General features: G+C 42.9%; 1 protein-coding gene across 1 annotated transcript; it reads right to left on the bottom strand.

Moving 5' to 3' along the window:
* Window positions 1-15,666: 15,666 nt before the first annotated feature.
* Window positions 15,667-17,242, bottom strand: tnnt2c (troponin T2c, cardiac). Its single transcript, XM_036944847.2, has one exon. It carries the CDS (start codon window positions 16,869-16,871, stop codon window positions 16,017-16,019), a length of 855 nt encoding a protein of 284 aa, XP_036800742.2. The 5' UTR covers window positions 16,872-17,242; the 3' UTR covers window positions 15,667-16,016.
* Between the last annotated feature and the right edge of the window lie 3,925 nt (window positions 17,243-21,167).

Genomic DNA, 21,167 nt, shown 5'->3' on the forward strand with positions numbered 1-21,167 from the left:
TCCTGGAGTGGACCAGCCACCACCGGCCTGAGGAGAGACACATGGAACGAGGGCTTAATATGGTAATCGGGGGGAAGCTGTAACCTGTAACACACCTCGTTCACTCTCCTCAGGACTTTGAATGGCCCCACAAACCGCGGGCCCAGCTTCCGGCAGGGCAGGCAGAGGGGCAGGTTTCGGGTCGAGAGCCAGACCCTGTCCCCCGGGGCCTCGCTGCGGTAACGGTCCACGCTGGTCTTTTGACGCAGCGCGGCCTGCTGGAGGTGACCATGGGTGGCTTCCCATGTCTCCTCCGCGCGCCTGAACCAACCTGCCTTCACATTCTGGGAACCTGGTCTGTAGGACAGGGTAAACACAAAAAGGGTAAAGAACATGGCCCACCTTGCCTGACGAGGATTCAGTCTCCTAGCTGCCCGGATGTAGTCCAGGTTGCGGTGGTCAGTCCAGATGGCAAAAGGGTGTTTAGCCTTAACCACAGCCAACCGCTCCCGGTCCCCCACATCATAGTTCCGCTCCGCTGGGCTGAGCTTCTTTGAGAAGAAAGCACAGTGGCGGAGCTTCGGTGGCGTGCCCGAGTGCTGAGAGAGAACAGCTCCTATCCCAGCCTCGGACGTGTCCACCTCCACTATGAACACCAAAGAGGGATCCGGATGGGCCAGCACGGGAGCCGAAGTAAACAGAGCTCTTAGGTGCCCAAAAGCCCTGTCCGCCTCAACTGACCACTGCAGACGTACAGGACCCCCCCTTCAGCAGTGAGAAAATGGAAGCAGCCACCTGGCCAAAACCCTGGATAAATCTCCGGTAGTATTTGGCAAGCCCTAAAAATCGCTGCACATCCTTTACCATGGTGGGAGTCGGCCAATTACGCACGGCTGCCATGCGGTCACTCTCCATCTCCACCCCGGTTGTGGAAATGCGATACCCTAGGAAAAAGACGGCCTGCTGAAAGAACAGGCATTTCTCAGCCTTGACATACAGGTCATGCTCCAACAGTCGTCCAAGTACCTTGTGCACCAAGGACACATGCTCGGCGCAGCGCGTGTAGCGGAATATATCAGAATGTCATCGATATACACCACTACATCCTGCCCGTGCAGGTCCCTGAAAATCTCGTCTACAAAGGATTGGAAGACTGATGGAGCAATCATCAACCCGTACGGCATGAAGAGGTACTCATAATGCCCTGAGGTGGTACTAAACGCCATCGTCCACTTGTCTCCTTCCCGGATACGCACCAGATTATACGCACTCCTGAGATCCAGTTTAGTGAAGAAGCGAACCCCGTGCATTGACACAATGGTAGTCAATACACGGGCGCAGACCTCCATCCTTCTTCTTCACAAAAAATAAACTCGAGGGGCGGGTGAAGTGGAGGACCGAATGTACCCCGGACGCAGGGATTCAGAGACATATGTCACCATAGCCACCGACTCCGCTTGCGACAGGGGATACACATGACTCCTGGGAAGTGCAGCGTCTACCAGGAGATTTATCACACAATCCCTCCGTCGTTTTAGAGAAGGCGAGAGGCAAATCGGCATATTCTGGGGGAATGCGCACGGTGGAGACCTGGTCTGGACTTTCCACCGTGGTAGCACCAACGGAAACCCCTACACACCTCCCTGAGCACTCTCGCGACCACCCCGTGAGAGCCCTCTGTTGCCAGGAAATGGTGGGGTTATGACGAGTCAACCAGGGAAGGCCTAGTACAACGGGAAATGCAGGAGAGTCAATGAGGAAGAGACTGATTCTCTACTCGTGACCCCCCTGCGTCTCCATGGCCAGGGAGATGTTAGCCTCCCTGATTAACCCAGACCCTAAAGGTCGACTATCCAGAGCTTGTACTGGGAAAGGTCTAACCACAGGAATAACGGGGATCCCTAAACTAAAAGGGCTAACGCTCTGTCGATAAAGTTCCCAGCTGCGCCTGAATCGACGAGCACCTTATGCTGGGAATGCGGGGAAAACTCAGGAAAAGAAACAGGTACAAACAGCTGAACAACAGAGGATTCTGGATGAGAGTGGTGCAGACTCACCTGGGGTGACGCCAGAGTGCCCTGCCTGCTGCCTCGACTCCCAGAGGGACCAACCCGGCACCGACCAGCAGTGTGCCCTCTGTGGCCACAGATGGTGCAAGTGAAGGCCCCTCCTTCAGCCTCCCTACGCGCAGCCCCTCCCAGCTCGATGAGCACCGGAGCGGGAGTGCTGGAAGATGGAACCAACAGAGCCCCCTCTGGACGTCAGCGGGTGACCAGCAGGTTATCCAACTGGATGCAACTGGATTATCCCTGCAGGCCAACTCCCGTCGGACGTCCTCGCATAATGAGGGCCCTGTCATTCCATCCTGCTCCTGCGGCCAAGGTCCGGAATTCCAGTGCAAACTCCTGTGCGCTCCTCGTCCCCTGCCTCAAATGGAAGAGCCGCTCCTCCGCCACTCTCCCTTCGGGTGGATGGTCGAAGACGGCCCGGAAGTGGCAGGGGAACTCCTCGAAGTGGTCCAACACCACGTCTCCTTCTCCCCATACGGTGTTTGCCCACTCCAGAGCTCTCTCCGAGAGGCATGAGACGAGGGCGGACACTCTCTCCCTTCCCGAGGGAGCTGGGTGAATGGTGGCCAGGTATAAGTCCAGTTGTAGGTGGAACTCCTGGCACTGTGCCACTGGAACTGGATCCGGACAGGACGACCCCAATTGCGCTGGTCAAGGCGCTGGAGAGACTTCCGGTCTCTCCCAGCGGTCCATGGTCTAGACAACATGATCCATCATGGCACCGAGTTGGTGCAGCATTGCTGAGTGTTCCTGGACACGCTCCTCGACTCCTCTGACCGGGGTACCTGCTCCTGCTAACTCCATGGTGGGTGTGAGATTATGTCAGGTGTGTGCGTACTGGGAGTGGAGTCAGGTGCAGGAGAGCAGAGAGTTGTGAACAGGCGCACACTTTATTTAGGCAGGAGAAACCAACAGACAGACGCCACTGCGTCGAAACCTCCATCCAATATGCCAAAGTGCAAAAACGCACAAACAGTCACAATAATAAAGTACAAACAAATAAACATACCTTGTGAATAATATATTGGGGGAAAACACACACACTGGAAAATAGCGCGTCAAAAATGACACGTAGCATGAAACAATCACACACAAAGACCTGAGGGGGAACAGAGGAATAAATACATGTAGTGTGATTGGGGAATGAAAACCAAGACAAACACATGGATAAATAAAAAATGGAGCAGCGATGGCTAGAAAGCCGGTGACATCGACCGCCGAACGCCGCCCGAACAAGGAGAGGAGCCGACCTCGACGTGACAAGTGTCTTAGGTCTCTATGTCGTGTTGTGTTGTCTCTCTTGTCGTGATGTGTTTTGTCCTATTTTTTGATTTAATTTATTTGTATTTTTAATCCCAGCCCCCGTCCCCGCAGGAGCCCGTTTTCCTTTCGTTAGGCAGTCATTGTAAAAAATGATTTGTTCTTAACTGACTTGCCTAGTTTAAAAAAGGTATTATATAAGATAACTATTATATATTACTGTATATAAGAGGCAAAAGCTAGTAATGACTCTTCAACAATACAAAGCTCTCTATATTGTGCAAAACAAAAATCTTTGTTCTGGAAGTACTCTGTGGTGGACGGCTGTTTGATTGACCAGTGAAACGGGACTACAGAGGGTGAAAGGTGAACTGATCAATGACATTGGAGCAGTGACAGACACCTGGCAGCCTGCCCTCTTCTCAATTAGAAGAACCATTGTCAAAAAACAGAAATCTACAGTGACATTATTATAAATGTGTCTTTTCTAACTTGTTTTATTATTGGAAGACATGGACATCACTTTATTTTTGTCCCCCACGACGAGGAGGGGAGGGGACTGTGTATCTGTCTGTCTTTTTGTTTTTTATGTGTACGTATATGATGATTGCTCTGTGTTATTGTTGGTTTGGTCTGTATGGAAAATGTCAAATCAAATGTTTGAAAGAAAGGACCATCCCAGGTAAAAGGGTTGATGATGGTTGAAGCCAGACTGTTATATAAAACCATCCCATTAAAACCCAACCAGCGTTTTATAGACGGCACTAGGGAATGGCAATTCTCAATGATCCGAGTTACGACCATCTTATATAACATGGTGTTTTGCACGGTAGTCATGACAACACAAAAGTAACAGTAGCAGGTATTTTGTTTCATTGCTGTTAATGCACTAATTTTTATTATTGCAATAATGTGATATAATTCTGTATCTTGACATGTACCTTGAAGGCGGCTTAGTATTTTCCATGACTGTTTCCCTGCTTTATTACTATTCCAGGTGTCAGTGCAATATGAATGATCTAGTCCACAAGGGTAGATATACAGTGCCTTCAGAAAGTATTCACGCCCCTTGACTTTTTCAACTCTTTTTAATGTTACAGCCTGAATTTAAAATGGATTAAATGTAGTTTTTTTTTTTATCATTGGCCTATACACAATACCCATAACGTCCAAGTGTTTTAAGACATTTTTACAAATTAATTAAAAATGAAAAGCTGAAATGTCTTGAGTCAATAATTATTCAAATCCTTTGTTATGGCAAGCCTAATTAGTTTCGAGAGTAAAAATGTACTTAAAATGTACTTAAGTCACATAATAATAATGATGTATGGACCCACAATTATCTGTAAGGTCCCTCAGCCGAGCAGTGAATTTCAAACAAAGATTCAACCACAAAGACCAGGGAGGTTTTCCAATACCTTGCAAAGAAGGGCACCTATTGGTAGATAGATCAACATAAAAAAGCAGACATTGAATATCCTTTTGAGCATGGTGAAGTTATGGTGTATCAATGCACCCAGTCACTACAAAGATACAGGCATCCTTCCTAACTCAGTTGCCAGAGAGGAATGAAACCGCTCAGGGATTTCACCATGAGGCTAATGGTGACTTTAAAACAGTTACATAGTTTAATGGCTGTGATGTGAGAAAACTGAAGATGTATCAAAACCATTGTAGTTACTCCACAATACTAACCTAACTGTCAGAGTGAAAAGAAGGAAGCCTGTACAGAATAAAATATTCCAAAACATGCATCCTGTTTGCAACAAGGCACTAAAGTAATACTGCAATTCACTTTTTGTCCTGAATACAAAGTGTTATGTTTGGGGCAAATCCAATACAACACATTACACATTACTGAGTACCACTCTCCTTATTTTCAAGCACAGTGGTGGCTGCATCATGTTATGGGTATGCTTTTATCGTTAAGGACTGAGGAGTTTTTCAGGCAAAATCCTAGAGAAAAATCTGGTTCAGTCTGCTCTCCATCAGACACTGGGAGATTAATTAACCTTTCAGCAGGACAATAACCTAAAACTCAAGGCCAAATCTACACTGGAGTTGCTTACCAAGAAGACAGTGAATGTTCCCAAATTTTGATTTAAATCTACTCGAAAATCTATGGCAAGACCTGAAAATGGTTGTCTAGCAATGATCAACAAGCAATTTGACAGATCTTGAAGAATTTTAAAAATAATAATGGTCAAATGTTGCACAATCCAGGTGTGGAAACCTCTTAAAGATTCTTAAAGACCCAAGAAAGACTCACAGTTGTAATCGCTGCCAAAGACTCGGGGGTGTGAATACTTATGTAAATGAGCTATTTCTCTATATCATTTAAAAAATATATGTAATTACTTTGTCATTATGGGTTATTGTGTGCAGATGGGTGGAAACAAATATAGATATTTAATCCATTTGAAATAACAACTAAATGTGTATGAATACTTTCTGAAGGCAGTGTAAATATAATATTCAGACTGGCAGACACAGGCTCATCAGTAGGAGAGACAGACACACTGCTGTTATCTGCTGAGGGATTTCCCCTGATTGCAGCTCATCTAGAACACAGCGTATTGATTTCCTATTAACACGACTCTCATATCCATGGAAAGAGGCTGCTAGGCCTGATGATAAGGTGGTGAAAGGTGGTGGTTAAGGAGGCGGACCGAAGTTATTAACTTCTTATTTCACCTGTATTCATTACATTATCTTGTTTTTGGACAGTAATTGCTTCAATCTTGTATTTGTAATAAGCTTTGACAAAGATTTTATTGTACCTTTTGTTTTTCTGAAGTTACATTTCAATATACATACAGTGCCTTGCGAAAGTATTCGGCCCCCTTGAACTTTGCGACCTTTTGCCACATTTCAGGCTTCAAACATAAAGATATAAAACTGTATTTTTTTGTGAAGAATCAACAACAAGTGGGACACAATCATGAAGTGGAACGACATTTATTGGATATTTCAAACTCTTTTAACAAATCAAAAACTGAAAAATTGGGCGTGCAAAATTATTCAGCCCCTTTACTTTCAGTGCAGCAAACTCTCTCCAGAAGTTCAGTGAGGATCTCTGAATGATCCAATGTTGACCTAAATGACTAATGATGATAAATACAATCCACCTGTGTGTAATCAAGTCTCCGTATAAATGCACCTGCACTGTGATAGTCTCAGAGGTCCGTTAAAAGCGCAGAGAGCATCATGAAGAACAAGGAACACACCAGGCAGGTCCGAGATACTGTTGTGAAGAAGTTTAAAGCCGGATTTGGATACAAAAAGATTTCCCAAGCTTTAAACATCCCAAGGAGCACTGTGCAAGCGATAATATTGAAATGGAAGGAGTATCATACCACTGCAAATCTACCAAGACCTGGCCGTCCCTCTAAACTTTCAGCTCATACAAGGAGAAGACTGATCAGAGATGCAGCCAAGAGGCCCATGATCACTCTGGATGAACTGCAGAGATCTACAGCTGAGGTGGGAGACTCTGTCCATAGGACAACAATCAGTCGTATATTGCACAAATCTGGCCTTTATGGAAGAGTGGCAAGAAGAAAGCCATTTCTTAAAGATATCCATAAAAAGTGTAGTTTAAAGTTTGCCACAAGCCACCTGGGAGACACACCAAACATGTGGAAGAAGGTGCTCTGGTCAGATGAAACCAAAATTGAACTTTTTGGCAACAATGCAAAACGTTATGTTTGGCGTAAAAGCAACACAGCTCATCACTCTGAACACACCATCCCCACTGTCAAACATGGTGGTGGCAGCATCATGGTTTGGGCCTGCTTTTCGTCAGCAGGGACAGGGAAGATGGTTAAAATTGATGGGAAGATGGATGGAGCCAAATACAGGACCATTCTGGAAGAAAACCTGATGGAGTCTGCAAAAGACCTGAGACTGGGACGGAGATTTGTCTTCCATCAAGACAATGATCCAAAACATAAAGCAAAATCTACAATGGAATGGTTCAAAAATAAACATATCAAGGTGTTAGAATGGCCAAGTCAAAGTCCAGACCTGAATCCAATCGAGAATCTGTGGAAAGAACTGAAAACTGCTGTTCACAAATGCTCTCCATCCACCCTCACTGAGCTCGAGCTGTTTTGCAAGGAGGAATGGGAAAAAATGTCAGTCTCTCGATGTGCAAAACTGATAGAGACATACCCCAAGCGACTTACAGCTGTAATTGCAGCAAAAGGTGGCGCTACAAAGTATTAACTTAAGGGGGCTGAATAATTTTGCACGCCCAATTTTTCAGTTTTTGATTTGTTAAAAAAGTTTGAAATATCCAATAAATGTCGTTCCACTTCATGATTGTGTCCCACTTATTGTTGATTCTTCACAAAAAAATACAGTTTTATATCTTTATGTTTGAAGCCTGAAATGTGGCAAAAGGTCGCAAAGTTCAAGGGGGCCGAATACTTTCGCAAGGCACTGTATATCATCCAGTGGATGAAAGCAACAAGAAAAAGCTGAACCGAGGGGCCTGTGGAGCTGTCAGTGTCAACCACGGCTGTTGAAACCCTTTTCTTCCACCGCAATCACAGGGACGAAAGATGAAAGGTTGTGACGCAAACGTATTGATATAAGTGGCCCAAAATAGACGTTTTACCCCGCGGACAAGAGCACACTGAAATCAACTTTCATTACACTTCCCATCGCACTGATTTGCTTTGACACGAGCATCCAGTCCCATGAATAACCACGACATGTTAATTCATGTTTACTCCGGCGATGGGGATTCTGAACTACACGTCTTCAGAAAGAGAGCTGCTCAAGTCTCAGCAGGGTGCCACGTATGGGCATTTGGAGACATTAACAGAAACTGGCGGAACATTTTATAGTTGATTATGCGCTGAATGCGGTTGTTATTAATTAAAGTATTCTCCTGTGTTGTGTACATTGGGGATAGGGTCTGGGATCAAATGGCATCCTGTGGTGAACAGGGCCCCCATTAGAGAACCCAAACTATTTACTAGAAACAATTAAGAACATTTTATATAGAAAAAAAAACTAATCTCTTCCTCCAATTCATCAAGCTAGCTGCAGTATAGGTCATAACGTGCTACTATCCTAACTCCTAATTCAACTCTTGTTCTCTCTAAACAGTGTTTGGCCGTGACGCACACAGGCTTCTCTCTAGAGACCTCATCAGCCAAGGGAAAGACACAATGCCACCTGGCTGGTGTTTTGTGTACCCGTGTGCCTGAGCTACCCTGTTCCCTTGTCTCAAAGTCAGTGCTTCACTAAAGCCTGTCTGAGAATGTGTCTGAGAATAGTAATTAAGGGACGTGGGAGGCCTTTTCTGTTTCTGTCGTTTAAATCATAAACCTGAGCCATCGCGGCCATCACTGTGTTATAACCGGCACAACAGGTGCAGTTTGGTGGTACACTCCTGTCACTGGCAAGTGATGATAACAGGATGGAGCTGGGATCAGAGCCCTCCACTTGTTGGGTTGATTTACATGCCGTGCAGAGATGGCGAGGCGGCGTGAATCACCGGGAGAGACAGTGAGAGGACACGGTGGGAGGACATGAACGTGACTCTTAATGCAGCTGTTCATCGAGCCCATCGATTCTCGGAGAGTTACAGCTCACCTCCCGGCAGCTCACTTATCCACAAATGTCTGCAGCAACAGCTGTGCTGGGAAAAACATCCCGAAAACACCACAAGCATGCAGAAAAACTGACGCTGGCACTACTAGGGCACAAAAGATTCCAATGTATCCACACACTACTTACTGGGCTTAGCTAACAATGACTAGTAGATGGATAGCAATTATTCACTAATGGAAAACTATTTCTAAATGCAACTTTATCATGATGCATAACACCCACAAGTCGTACCCTGCATACCACAAGATATAGATATTTCTAAAATAATTTCTACTACAGGTTGCTATTCCTGAGCAAATCCCCTTGGGTCCTCTTCACCCCAGAGTTCTAACTGCTTTCCTGCATAGGGGTCCATTCATTGACGAGGCAGCCAGGTCAGTGGGCTGTGTTAGCCCTGCCTTGTTCGGCTAACACCTGCGCTAGCCGAGCAGACAGCTGATGTCAGACAGCCGGTATTGCAGAGGAGCTGTGTTTTCTATGAATGAGCTGCCAGACTCCCACTCCTCTAAAGTGATGAGTCATCCATTGGCCCTGTGTCCTACAGTTTGTCAGTGGGCTCAGCTGACGGTCTGCTGTTAGGCGTAATGAAATGGGTTTATATTTAGTGTACCCCCACATGCCAGGGCGCACACACACACAAACCAGAGGAGCTGGTGGGAGGGGCTATAGGATGAGAATAGTAATGGCTGGAATGGAATCAATAGAATGGTAACAAACACTTCAAACACGTTTGACTTCGTTCCTGTCACGTGTGCTCCCTCTCCGGCCTCTAGGTCACCAGGCTCGTTATGGCGCACACCTGTCACCATCGTTATACTCATCACTCACCTGGACTCCATCACTTCTTTGATTACCTTCCCTATATATTTCACTCCCTTTGGTTCCTTCCCCAGGCGTCATTGTTTCTGTTTCATGTCTGTGTGTTGTTCATGTGTCTTGTTTTGTATTATGTCTCATTTAGTTATTAAAACACTCACTCCCAGAACTTGCTTCCATACTCTCAGCTCACATCGTTACATTTCCATTGATTCCACTCCATTCCAGCCATTATAATGAGCCTGTCCTCCTATAGCTCCTCCCACCAGCCTCCTCTGCTACATACACATCTACAAAAGTAGAAACAATGCACCAATGCAACAACACAACGTGCACTACATCCTCAGAGGTTTTAGGGCTCTGCCTTAATGAATGAGCTTAACCAAAAAATGCTCAATTCAGAATCTCTGGAACAGAATGTACTGTGCATCTGTTTAGTTTGCCACTTAAGTACCCCTCATTTGTGCACTTACACTGAGACTCACAGAGTGCTAAGTACTGTGTTAAAGCAGTTAGAGATTTTGCGTAAAGTTCACAGGGATTATCCATCATAGACTGGGTACACACATGAGATCACCCCTATCATCATGCACATTATAAAGCCTCACTGTCTGCTCGGTTGAATTATAGCAGTACATTATTTCCCCCACCTGCAATACAAAGCCGGCTAACACTCCACTTGAATGTCCTCTGAAAGGCCTATGATGAGTTGGGGAAGTGGTCCTAATGGTATGCATGCTGGAGGAGTGACACCGGCTCTTTAAATGGCCAGAGGGATCAGGGCCAGAAAACTCAGTGGAGACTAGGGAGGCGTGGAGATGAATGTCTCTGTCGGAGGGGCTATCTTCTTCATACCGCTGACTGGTAGCAGGTCCCACCTCAATTTGGAGCTGGGTGGAGATAAGCCCTCCTAAGTCTCCCGGGCAGACTAATTTATCCACAGGCTAGAGCGAAGCCCCTCTGGCGCACACTGTTTGTGTCACTGCAGTATCTCTGTCTGTGTGTGTATAATGTACAATAAACCTTACATCCAGGTAACAACCCAACCCCATATACCTACCTCACAAGTCTCCTGATTAGTCACAATAATCTAGCAAATATAATTAGCCAGATAAGATTGTTACCTCAGTGCCTCCCTGTGGTTCTCCTAATAGCAACTAGTGGGCTCAAATAAAGCCTATATTGAGGATTCCATACACAGAGGAATGTGTGTGAGTACTTCAAACACAGGTTATTTGATTTGGGTTCAACTCGAGAAAATGTGTCTTTCCAAATCCACTGTAAAGAGTGGCTCCTTAGTGGATTCAGCCCACTGTTCAGTGGTTGTTGGGTCTCCATAGAGATGACAAGATAGACTTATAAACGCCAAATGAAAGAGGGCATATCTCAGACACATGCTGGGATCACAAGGTGTTTGAAGTTTCTCTCCTTCACCCGCCTTTCAATCTCTGTCCATTTTAAATCGATGAGGCTACTTACTCTTAAAATCACTATAGGCCCGCTGATGTGTCCTTTAGTCTACCAGGGATAGTATGTACCACATTCCCCTTGAAATAACAGTTGAGTCACAGATGCAATAACACATCGGCTGTGTGAGTGGCACAGCTCATAATACTTTGTGTCTGAAATGTGGTGGGTAGCCCTGACGTTCTGAGATGCTTTCCTCACTTTACCTTTTCACCAGAGGACACAGACAGACAATAGTCTCTTCTATTGCGCTAGGTGGTTGTTATGCACACTTAGCTCGACAGAAACATCGGTACAGACTGAAAAGTTCTGTCATTATAAGTTGTTTAACCAACTAAAAGTTGCGCTTTTGTAAACAAAAGGCTTCAGTGGATATTTAGCACCAGCTCCCGAACCCCAGGAGCAGATGTGTTATTTCTCCGTCAGTAACTACTTACAGGCTATCTAATCATGACTCCATTTAACCAATTAAAGGCCACTTTCCACTACTGACAATGGTAATCATTTAAAGGCAGCATGCAAAACCTGCAACACACAGGCCCGTAATGAAACTACAGGTGGATGTCTACAGTACAGTGGCATATGGCATCACCACAGCATGATATCCTTTCAACCACCCGCCAACCTTCTCTTTCTAAGTCTAATCATGGATCAAGTCCACATTTAGAAAACAGATTTCCTGTTCATAACTAGTATCAACTAAATGCTTGTGATTCTCTGTGTGATCAAGAGATAGCCCTGTATTATGACAAGGGCAGTGTGTGTGTTGTATATGTGTGTGTTGTGTGGTGTTGTGTGTGTGTGTGTGTATATGTATGTGAGAGAGTGACAGCTGTCAGTCACTGTGTGCCCATGGTGTCCTATGGCCTCCGCTGGGCCATAATGAGCAGGTGACCCTGCAGCTGCTGTCACTCCTCACACACACACACACAGACACACACATGGATGCATGCTCGCACACACGCACATACAAATCTAGCCTCTAATCACACAAACAGGGTCACATTTCAAGAGTGTATGTGCATTCCAACACACTAACAGGAACATTTTAGGATTTTAAATGCTAACTGATGCAGAATAGCTCTGGTTAGAGCTATATTGTTTTGAAAATGCTCTTGAACAAGCATGCAAACTTTTGATTGGGAACCATTTGTCATTCTGTCAGTTGATGTGAGAATAATTGTTGAGCTAGTGTATAAGACAGTACATTTCATTTCTCATTATCCGTAATAGGCGAAGATAAATGACTATAGTGTACAAAAAATGAGCAGTTACAGCTTGTCAGTTGAACCCAAATACTACATGCATAATCCTTTAACCTAAAAAAAGCACCTATAAATCATCATAAACATAACAACATTCAGCAACAATGGATGTTCATTCCATGAATTCAATGCTCACACACATCCCCACATGGGCTTGCTTGCTGACGGAGAGGCTAACTCAAACTGAATCTAGTAAGTAGATCAACTCCCTCTGAACTGATCCTGTCTGAGCTGTAGTCAGTCCAGACGTTTCTACACTTCCATCAATATCAACTTCCAGCCCTTTCAGCCGAGTGGGTAGGGAGGGGCCCTGATTGCAGAGTTGCCCTACCGCACTGTCTCTATGGAAACCTGTTGGCATATAGCAACACCTGGAAGGCTTTCATTTGTTCTTACGGTTGGTTACAAGCAGCTCTCGGCAATAGTGAGGCCAGCCTAAACGACAATCAAAACCGCCCAGCAGAAATATTGTCCCCTATTGCATTTCCTGTTATTATGACACAGCTTTCATTTCAGTTCATTGATTTGTTGTTGCCAAGTGACAATTTGATTGTTTTTCAGAATAGTTCAGAAGTTGGGGGGAGAATTGCCAGTAGAAGCAGGTAATTGTGAAGCACAGAGATAAGGGTTCACAAAGGTAGAGGAAAATGGGAGGGAAGGAAACCTCTTATGGATGAGGTATGTACAGTACTTGTTACGTCAATGAGTGCAAAGTTATGCATCCTATAGACTGTGTAAAGAAAAGGTACAGTTGAAGTTAGAAGTTTACATACACCTTAGCCAAATACATTTAAACTCAGTTTTTCACAATTACTGATATTTAATCCTGGTAAAAATTCCCTGTTTTAGGTCAGTTAGTATCACCACTTTACTTTAAGAATGTGAAATATCAGAATAATAGTAGGGAGAATGATTTATTTCAGCTTTCACTTCTTTCATCACATTTCCAGTGGGTCAAACTTTTACATACACTCAATTAGTATTTGGTAGCATTGCCTTTAAATTGTTTAACTTGGGTCAAACATTTCAGGTAGCCTTCTACAAGCTTCCCACAATAAGTGAATTTTGGCCCATTCCTCCTGACAGAGCTGGTGTAACTGAGTCAGGTTTGTAGGCCTCCTTGCTCGCACACGCTTTTTCAGTTCTGACCACAAATTTTCTATGGGAATGAGGTCAGGGCTTTATGATGGCCACGCCAATACAGTGACTTTGTTGTCCTGAAGCCATTTTGCCACAACTTTGGAAGTATGTTTGGGCTCATTGTCAATTTGGAAGACCCATTTGCGACCAAGCTTTAACTTCCTGACTGATGTCTTGAGATGTTGCTTCAATATAGCCACAATTTCCCCCCTCATGATGCCATCTATTTTGTGAAGTGCACCAGTGCCTCCTACAGACAAGGACCCCCACAACATGATGCTGCCAACCGTGCATCACGGTTGGGATGGTGTTCTTCGGCTTGCAAGCCTCCCCCTTTTTCCTCCAAACATAACGATGGTCATTATGGCCAAACAGTTCTATTTTTGTTTCCTCAGACCTCAGAGGACATTTCTCCAAAAAGTACAATCTTTGTCCCCATGTGCAGTTGCAAACCGTAGTCTGGCTTTTTTATTGGTGGTTTTGGAGCAGTGCCTTCTTCCTTGCTGAGCTGCTTTCCGGTTATGTTAATATAGGCATCTTTTAACTGTGGATATAGATACTTTTGTACCTGTTTCCTCCAGCATCTTCACAAGGTCCTTTGCTGTTGTTCTGGGATTGATTTGCACTTTTCGCACCAATGTACGTTCATCTCTAGGAGACAGAACGCGTCTCCTTCCTGAGCGGTATTACGGCTGCATGGTCCCATGGTGTTTATACTTGCGTACTATTGTTTGTACAGACAAATGTGGTACCTTCAGGCGTTTGGAAATTGCTCCCAAGGATGAACCAGACTTGTGGAGGTCTACAATTTTTTTTCTGGGGTCTTAGCTGATTTCTTTTGATTTTCCCATGATGTCAAGCAAAGGCACTACTTTTGAAGGTAGACCTTGAAATACAGCCACAGGTACACATCCAATTGACTCAAATGATGTCAATTAGCCTATCAGATGCTTCTAAAGCCATGACATCATGTTCTGGAATTTTCCAAGCTGTTTAAAGGCACAGTCAACTTAATATATGTAAACTTCTGACCCACTGGAATTGGGATACAGTGAAATAATTATACGTGAAATAATCTGTCTGTAAACAATTGTTGGAAAAATTATTTGTGTCATGCACAAAGTAGATGTCCTAACCGACTTGCCGAAATTTGTGGAGTGGTTGAAAAACAAGTTTTAATGACTCTACCTAAGTGTATGTAAACTTCCGACTTCAACTGTACATTCACATGTTCAACTGCAAAATTGTCACTTAGCGCCCTCTAGTGATTGTCCAGGCTACTGTCTCCAGTAAGTACAAAACAGCCACCGTATGACATAACTCCAGCCAAATAACATCTCAGTAGTGCAAATTCATCTGATAATAATATGTTTGTTAATACTGTTTAGCACTAAAAGTGGTTGAGGAAATTATACCGCCTCATATATTGGATTGATATGTATTATCTACAGTACATCATTGCCAATGAGTACTATTGATACATCCATTATGTCTCCTGTTGATTGAATGGGGATGGCCCCTGAGATTCCTGACTATAAACACCCAGCAATGGAATGACAGGGGCAGTTAAGATGGTGGGCTCCATAGAAATAGAATTATGGATTATGGGTACACCCAATATGGCCGCCAGTCCACCCAACACCCATTGACTTGAATGGTGATACCGCTTATAGGAAGTTGAATTATATTTCTATGATGGGCTCATTTAACCCATAGTTAACTCCTTCTGGCCAAGACTCTGCAGGTCAATACAACTGCATTCCCCACCCTGAGCATGGCAGAGACTAAATGAGCTCTTTACAGTTCCATGTGTGCCACACCTGTCAGGAACGAGCCACGTTTCAACCCTCAGAAATGGACCAAGACAAACAAATAAACATTCATGAGTTGTATTGTTAATGTAAAAAAAGAAACATTTTGCAATGTAGTACATTATCCTTTTGTCTTGCATTTGACTGTTTCAGTAACCCTCACAGTAGAAAGACAGGAATTTAACTAACCAGCTACAAAGACTGCTTAGATATAATAACGACCAAAACTGCATCAAACATTCACATTTTATTCGAATGATCAATAAAAACTGTATTAACATTATTCAAACATTTAGCTTTATCTGTGAATACGATATCAGTAATCATATTCCTCGTGAACCACATTAAATGTTTACATCAGACAACTATAGTCAACAAAGAAAGTTACAGCCTGTGCAAAACCTGTGAATACATTATGTAGGCTGATCAGTTATAGACCTGCTTAGCTAACGTTATACTGTAGAAACCCCCAAACAAACAAACAAGCAGGCCTATACCCAATAAAGCAGAAGCAGGTGATTGTACCTAAAACGGTCCAAAGACAGCTAGACTAATCTGATAATGTTGAGGTCATTGCTGTGTGACTAACGTAACTTCTTTGCCCCGCGGGTCGCCTTGGCCACCTTGGAGCCCCTCTGGTGGTCGCTGACGCGGTTCCGCAGCACGTTCACGTCGTACTTCTGCCTCTTCAGCTTCTCGGCCAGGTCAAACTTCTCAGCGTGTAGCTGGCGCAGCCACTGCCAGAGCTCGCGGGACTTCTCCGCCAGCCTCTCCTGGTTGAGGTGGTCGATGTTGAGGGGCTTGCGGCGTTCCAACAGAGCCTTGGTCTTCTTCTCGCGCCCCGTCAGCTTCTTGCCCTTCTTCACGTCCCCCTTCTGTATGTAGCCGCCAAACGCCTTGTTGGAGAAGACGTTCTTCTTCCTGGCATCCTCCTCGGCGCGGAGCTTGGCCTCCTCTTCCCGTCGGGTCCGCTCCTCAGCAAGACGAGCCTGGCGCTCAATGTTCTGCTCGGCGCGCACACGCTGCTGCTCGGCACGGTCGGCACGGCGGCGCTCGATGCGGTTGCGGAGGGCCACTAACTCCTCCTCCTCTTTCTGGCGGCTGGAGAAGTGCATCTCGATCAGGCTCTGCAGGTCATTGAAGTCCTTCTCCAGCCTCTTGCGGTGGAGGTCATCAAAGTCTAACTTCTCGCCGTCGGGCAGCTTGGGAGGAGCGATGTTGGTAATGTACTTGGTCCGTGGCTTGGTCTCCCCCTCGCTCCCCTCAACGTGTTCCCTCTCCTCCTCATCTATCTCATCCTCCTTATCTGCCTCATCCTCCTCCTGCTCTTCTTCAGCCTCCTCTTCCACCTCAGGTGCCTCCTCTACTTCTTCCTCCTCCTCGTTCACCTCCTCTTCCTCCTCCTCGTATTCCTTCACAATATCCGCTGTGTCAGACATGATGTTAAAGCCTGCCTCTCAGACAGTCAAGGAAGAAAGACCAGTGGAGACACACACACAATACTCAGAGACCAACTTGTGTCAAACAGTCAAGACGGGAAGTGAAATTAACTTTCGGGTGCGGTTGCTTGGGCTCTTTTAAAGCTTTACCCTGATCATGTGTCCAAACCCCACTGTCGAGGCAGAAATGTTCAGACAGATGGAATGGAGTCTATTTTCTCCTTCAACAAGTCTGCCCCCTCCCCTGAACCCTGACCCCAGACTCTCCCAATCATTCCTTTCTAAGGACAATCGGAGTGCCCTATTTCAGACGCACAACAGATGCACTCAGGTGCCACTCAAACCTGTGCTCTCCTTCAAGTCTACAATCGAATGTATGCATCACAGTCACAGCATGTTTGTTGTAGATATCAAGTGAAATTCTTACTCATATACTATGGGGTTATTTATACACTTGGTCATCAAGAAGGAGAAAAAGAGTGACAGAGTATATAGTAAGTACAGCAGTAAAAAAAAGTCATAGTGATCAAATAATCATAAGGGATGAAGTTTCCTAATTTCAGCTATATTTCAGCTATATATTATGGTCACCATATCTATGAATATATAATGAATGGTCACTATATCCATAAATATATAATGGTCACTACATAAAAAAATATATAATGAATGGTCACAATATCAATAAATATATAATGAATGGTCACTATATCAATAAATACATAATGAATGGTCACTATATCAATAAATATATAATGAACAGTCTATATGTCAATAAATATGTAATGAATGGTCACTAAATCAATAAATATATTATGGCCACCATATCTATAAATATATAATGAATGGTCACTATATCCATATATATATAATGGTCACTACATAAAAAAAAATATAATGAATGGTCACAATATCAATAAATATATAATGAACGGTCACTGTATCTATAGATATATAATGAATGGTCACTATATCTATAGATATATAATGGTCACTATATCAATAAATATATAATGGTCACTATATCTATAAATACATAATGAATGGTCACTATATCAATAAATATATAACGGTCAGTATATCTATAAATACATAATGAATGGTCACTATATCTATAAATAAATAATGAATGGTCACTATATCAATAACAATATTGATCATTATATTTGTATAGATATAGTGACCATTCATTTTATATTTATAGATATAGTGACCATTATATATTTATTGATATAGTGACCATTCATGGTCACACAGTGAGTGGTCACTATATCAATAAATATATAATGGTCACTATATCTATAAATATAAAATGAATGGTCACTATATCAATAAATATATAATGGTCACTATATCTATAAATATAAAATTAATGGTCACTATATCTATACAAATATAATGAATGGTCACTAAATCAATAAATATATAATGGTCAATATATCTATAAATGTATAATGAATGGTCACTAAATCAATAAATATATAATGGTCAATATATCTATAAATGTATAATGAATGGTCACTATATCTATAAATATATAATGAATGGTCACTATATCAATAAATATATAATGAATGGTCACTGTATCAATACATAATGAATGGTCACTATATCTATAAATATATAAAGAATGGTCGCTGTATCAATACATAATGAAAGGTCTCTTATATTCCACATATAGAGTGATATATCAAGCACATACATGGGTTATGCACCAAAGATAGACCATTGAAAAGGCTTGTTGCTAGTTAAAGTAGCACTTCGTTGTTAGAATGTGAACACCAGACAATGTATTTGGGGTCACCTCACTTATGCCAATACGTCATAACCACCTCATCTTGACTGAAGTACATTCATCTAGAGCCTCGTTTTTTCCACTGTGACTTACAGAGCTTACCCATGAGCATATCCAAGAGCAAAGCACATCATTACAATATATGAACTACCTTTTGCAAGAACACCAAAGCTGTGTATAATATTTTCATATACCCTGAAGATTTACGTCCTTCCTACAACTATTTTAAATATGTTCACTTTGCTAATTGACACCTCAAATGTGTATCTCTGTCTTTGTACATCAATTTACCCTTAAAATACATTTTAATAAATAACAAAGAAACTATGAAGAAATACTTGACCACTGTTCCATTTACATGTTGCACTGTGTGAAAAAATAAATATCTTCCAGTTTGCCAGCCAAAGACTACCCTACCATAGGAAATACTTTGAGCGCAAGCGTTCAACTGATCAACCATGAGTGCTGACAGAAAACACCTGTCAAGGAAAGACGGGCCCTAAAAATACAACTTCCAACAAGAACAATTCCTAAACACTGTCTCGTCTCCACTTCGGAATGTAATTAAAACATTCTTGCAATGGAAGACTCCAGCTTTCAGGGTCGAGTGGATAACAAAGTCATTGCTTTTTTAATGTTTACTTCTCCGGCACTGACGGCAACAATAGAATATATAGTGTTCAGCACTTAAATATCCAGCCCTTGAGTAAGGAGTGCAAAAGGACAAATGTGGTTTTAGTATGAGATAATTGACAGGGATAGACAGGTGCTGTGTGTTGTCCATGGGTGTCCCCCATGAACCCTGAGAATTCCAGTAAGTCACTGTGCTGTGGAAGATTGCTCCTCTTAGTGAATATGTAGCCTTTTCCTCAGAAGGGGACAGCAAAATGGTAGAGTACAGGCCTTGGAGGGGCTAGGATTTGGGGACAGACAATAGAAGGATTTTGAAAGTGTCCCTGCACTCCACAGCCTAAGACTCACTCCTGAAGATTGCCAGCCATTATCCACAACTAAGAGTCACAGTATTAAGGCCAGTACGGAGCCTCATTAAAATAGTAATAGCATCAGAACAAGCATCGTGTGCAACACAGATGTCAGTTTAAATGGGTTGAGAGAACATTTCAACCGTTTGTGGACTAAAGCCATTCAATTTCTAGGCGAACGCCCCCAGTCCTCCATACCTAACTATTTGCCAATTGACACATTTCAATGAACAAAAGAGGAATCCTCCATCCCAAAGAAAAAATATGCCGAACTTCAACCCTACTGATTGGTCAAGCAGGTGGTGGTCTGATTTAAAATGAAGCCTTTTGGTCACTGATATCAAGGGGACAATTGTGTCTATCAATAGGAGCAAGGAGAAGCACAATTGACCAGGACTAGGCTATAAATAGCCACACTACTGCCTCCCCACTCTTCAGTATTAAGACTCGTGAAATGTGTCTTTTAATTTACAGTATTGTTAGTTGTGTTACAGTATTGTTCCTATTAAAATTAGAAGCTTACCTGTTTTTAAAACAGATTATTATCATCTCTTTTGTAAGGCATTCCAGAGTAGTTCTTTGTCAGCCTCTAATTCAATTATAAATAGATCCCATTTACGATTGTTGCATAGATCTGTCAGACCTAGTATACTATATAGTATACTATATAGTATACTATATACTACACCTCCAACAGGTCAACCCAAAAAATCATTTGCACTAGAAATTAAGGAAATGGTGCCCTCAAATGGTCAAACCATGTAGCTATTTTATACCAAAGTAATTGCTACATTCCAACACAGTGATATTTAAACTAGCTTGAGGAATTGTTATCATTCAAATGATTAATGCTGTATCCTCTTATGCCTAATACAATCGCAGATGTCAAGGTACAGTTTTACCATTACAAACTCTTAACAAAACTGTGTCTGAAATGTTTTACATTAACAATCAAGACCATAACAAAAACATAACAATTCCCATAGAAATCATCTTCACACTTGTGTATTGTAGTGCGCTGTGGATTCCTAAACAGTTTAGATGCTAGCTAGAACATGTGAACATAAAAAAAGCAAGAGCACAAAAACAAAACATGGCCCTGCTTTTAACATCGAGAACCCCCTCATGTTACCCAATAAACACAATCCTTATCAAACCGCACCTTTCTGTTTCTCAACCTCAACGGACTCACACACTGGAGAATCCTGCAGTTCTTTACGGCTTACCTCTACTGGGTTTTGAATGGCCTCTCCACTACAAAAAAAACAGTGCCATGACTCTGCAAAGAATACGTAGTACTTTCAGAAAGTATTCATACCCCTTGACTTATTCCCAACTATTTTGTGTTACAGCCTGAATTCAAAATGTATTAAATATAAATATGTTATTACCCATCTACACACAATAAATACCCCATTACGACAAAGTGAAAACATTTTTTGAAGTTTTTGCAAATGTATTGAAAATGAAATACAGAAATATCTAATTTATGTAGTATTCACACCCCTGAGTCTTTCT

This window comes from Oncorhynchus mykiss, chromosome 15, assembly GCF_057628025.1.
Source record: "Oncorhynchus mykiss isolate SJ-2025 chromosome 15, ASM5762802v1, whole genome shotgun sequence".
NCBI lineage: Eukaryota > Metazoa > Chordata > Actinopteri > Salmoniformes > Salmonidae > Oncorhynchus > Oncorhynchus mykiss.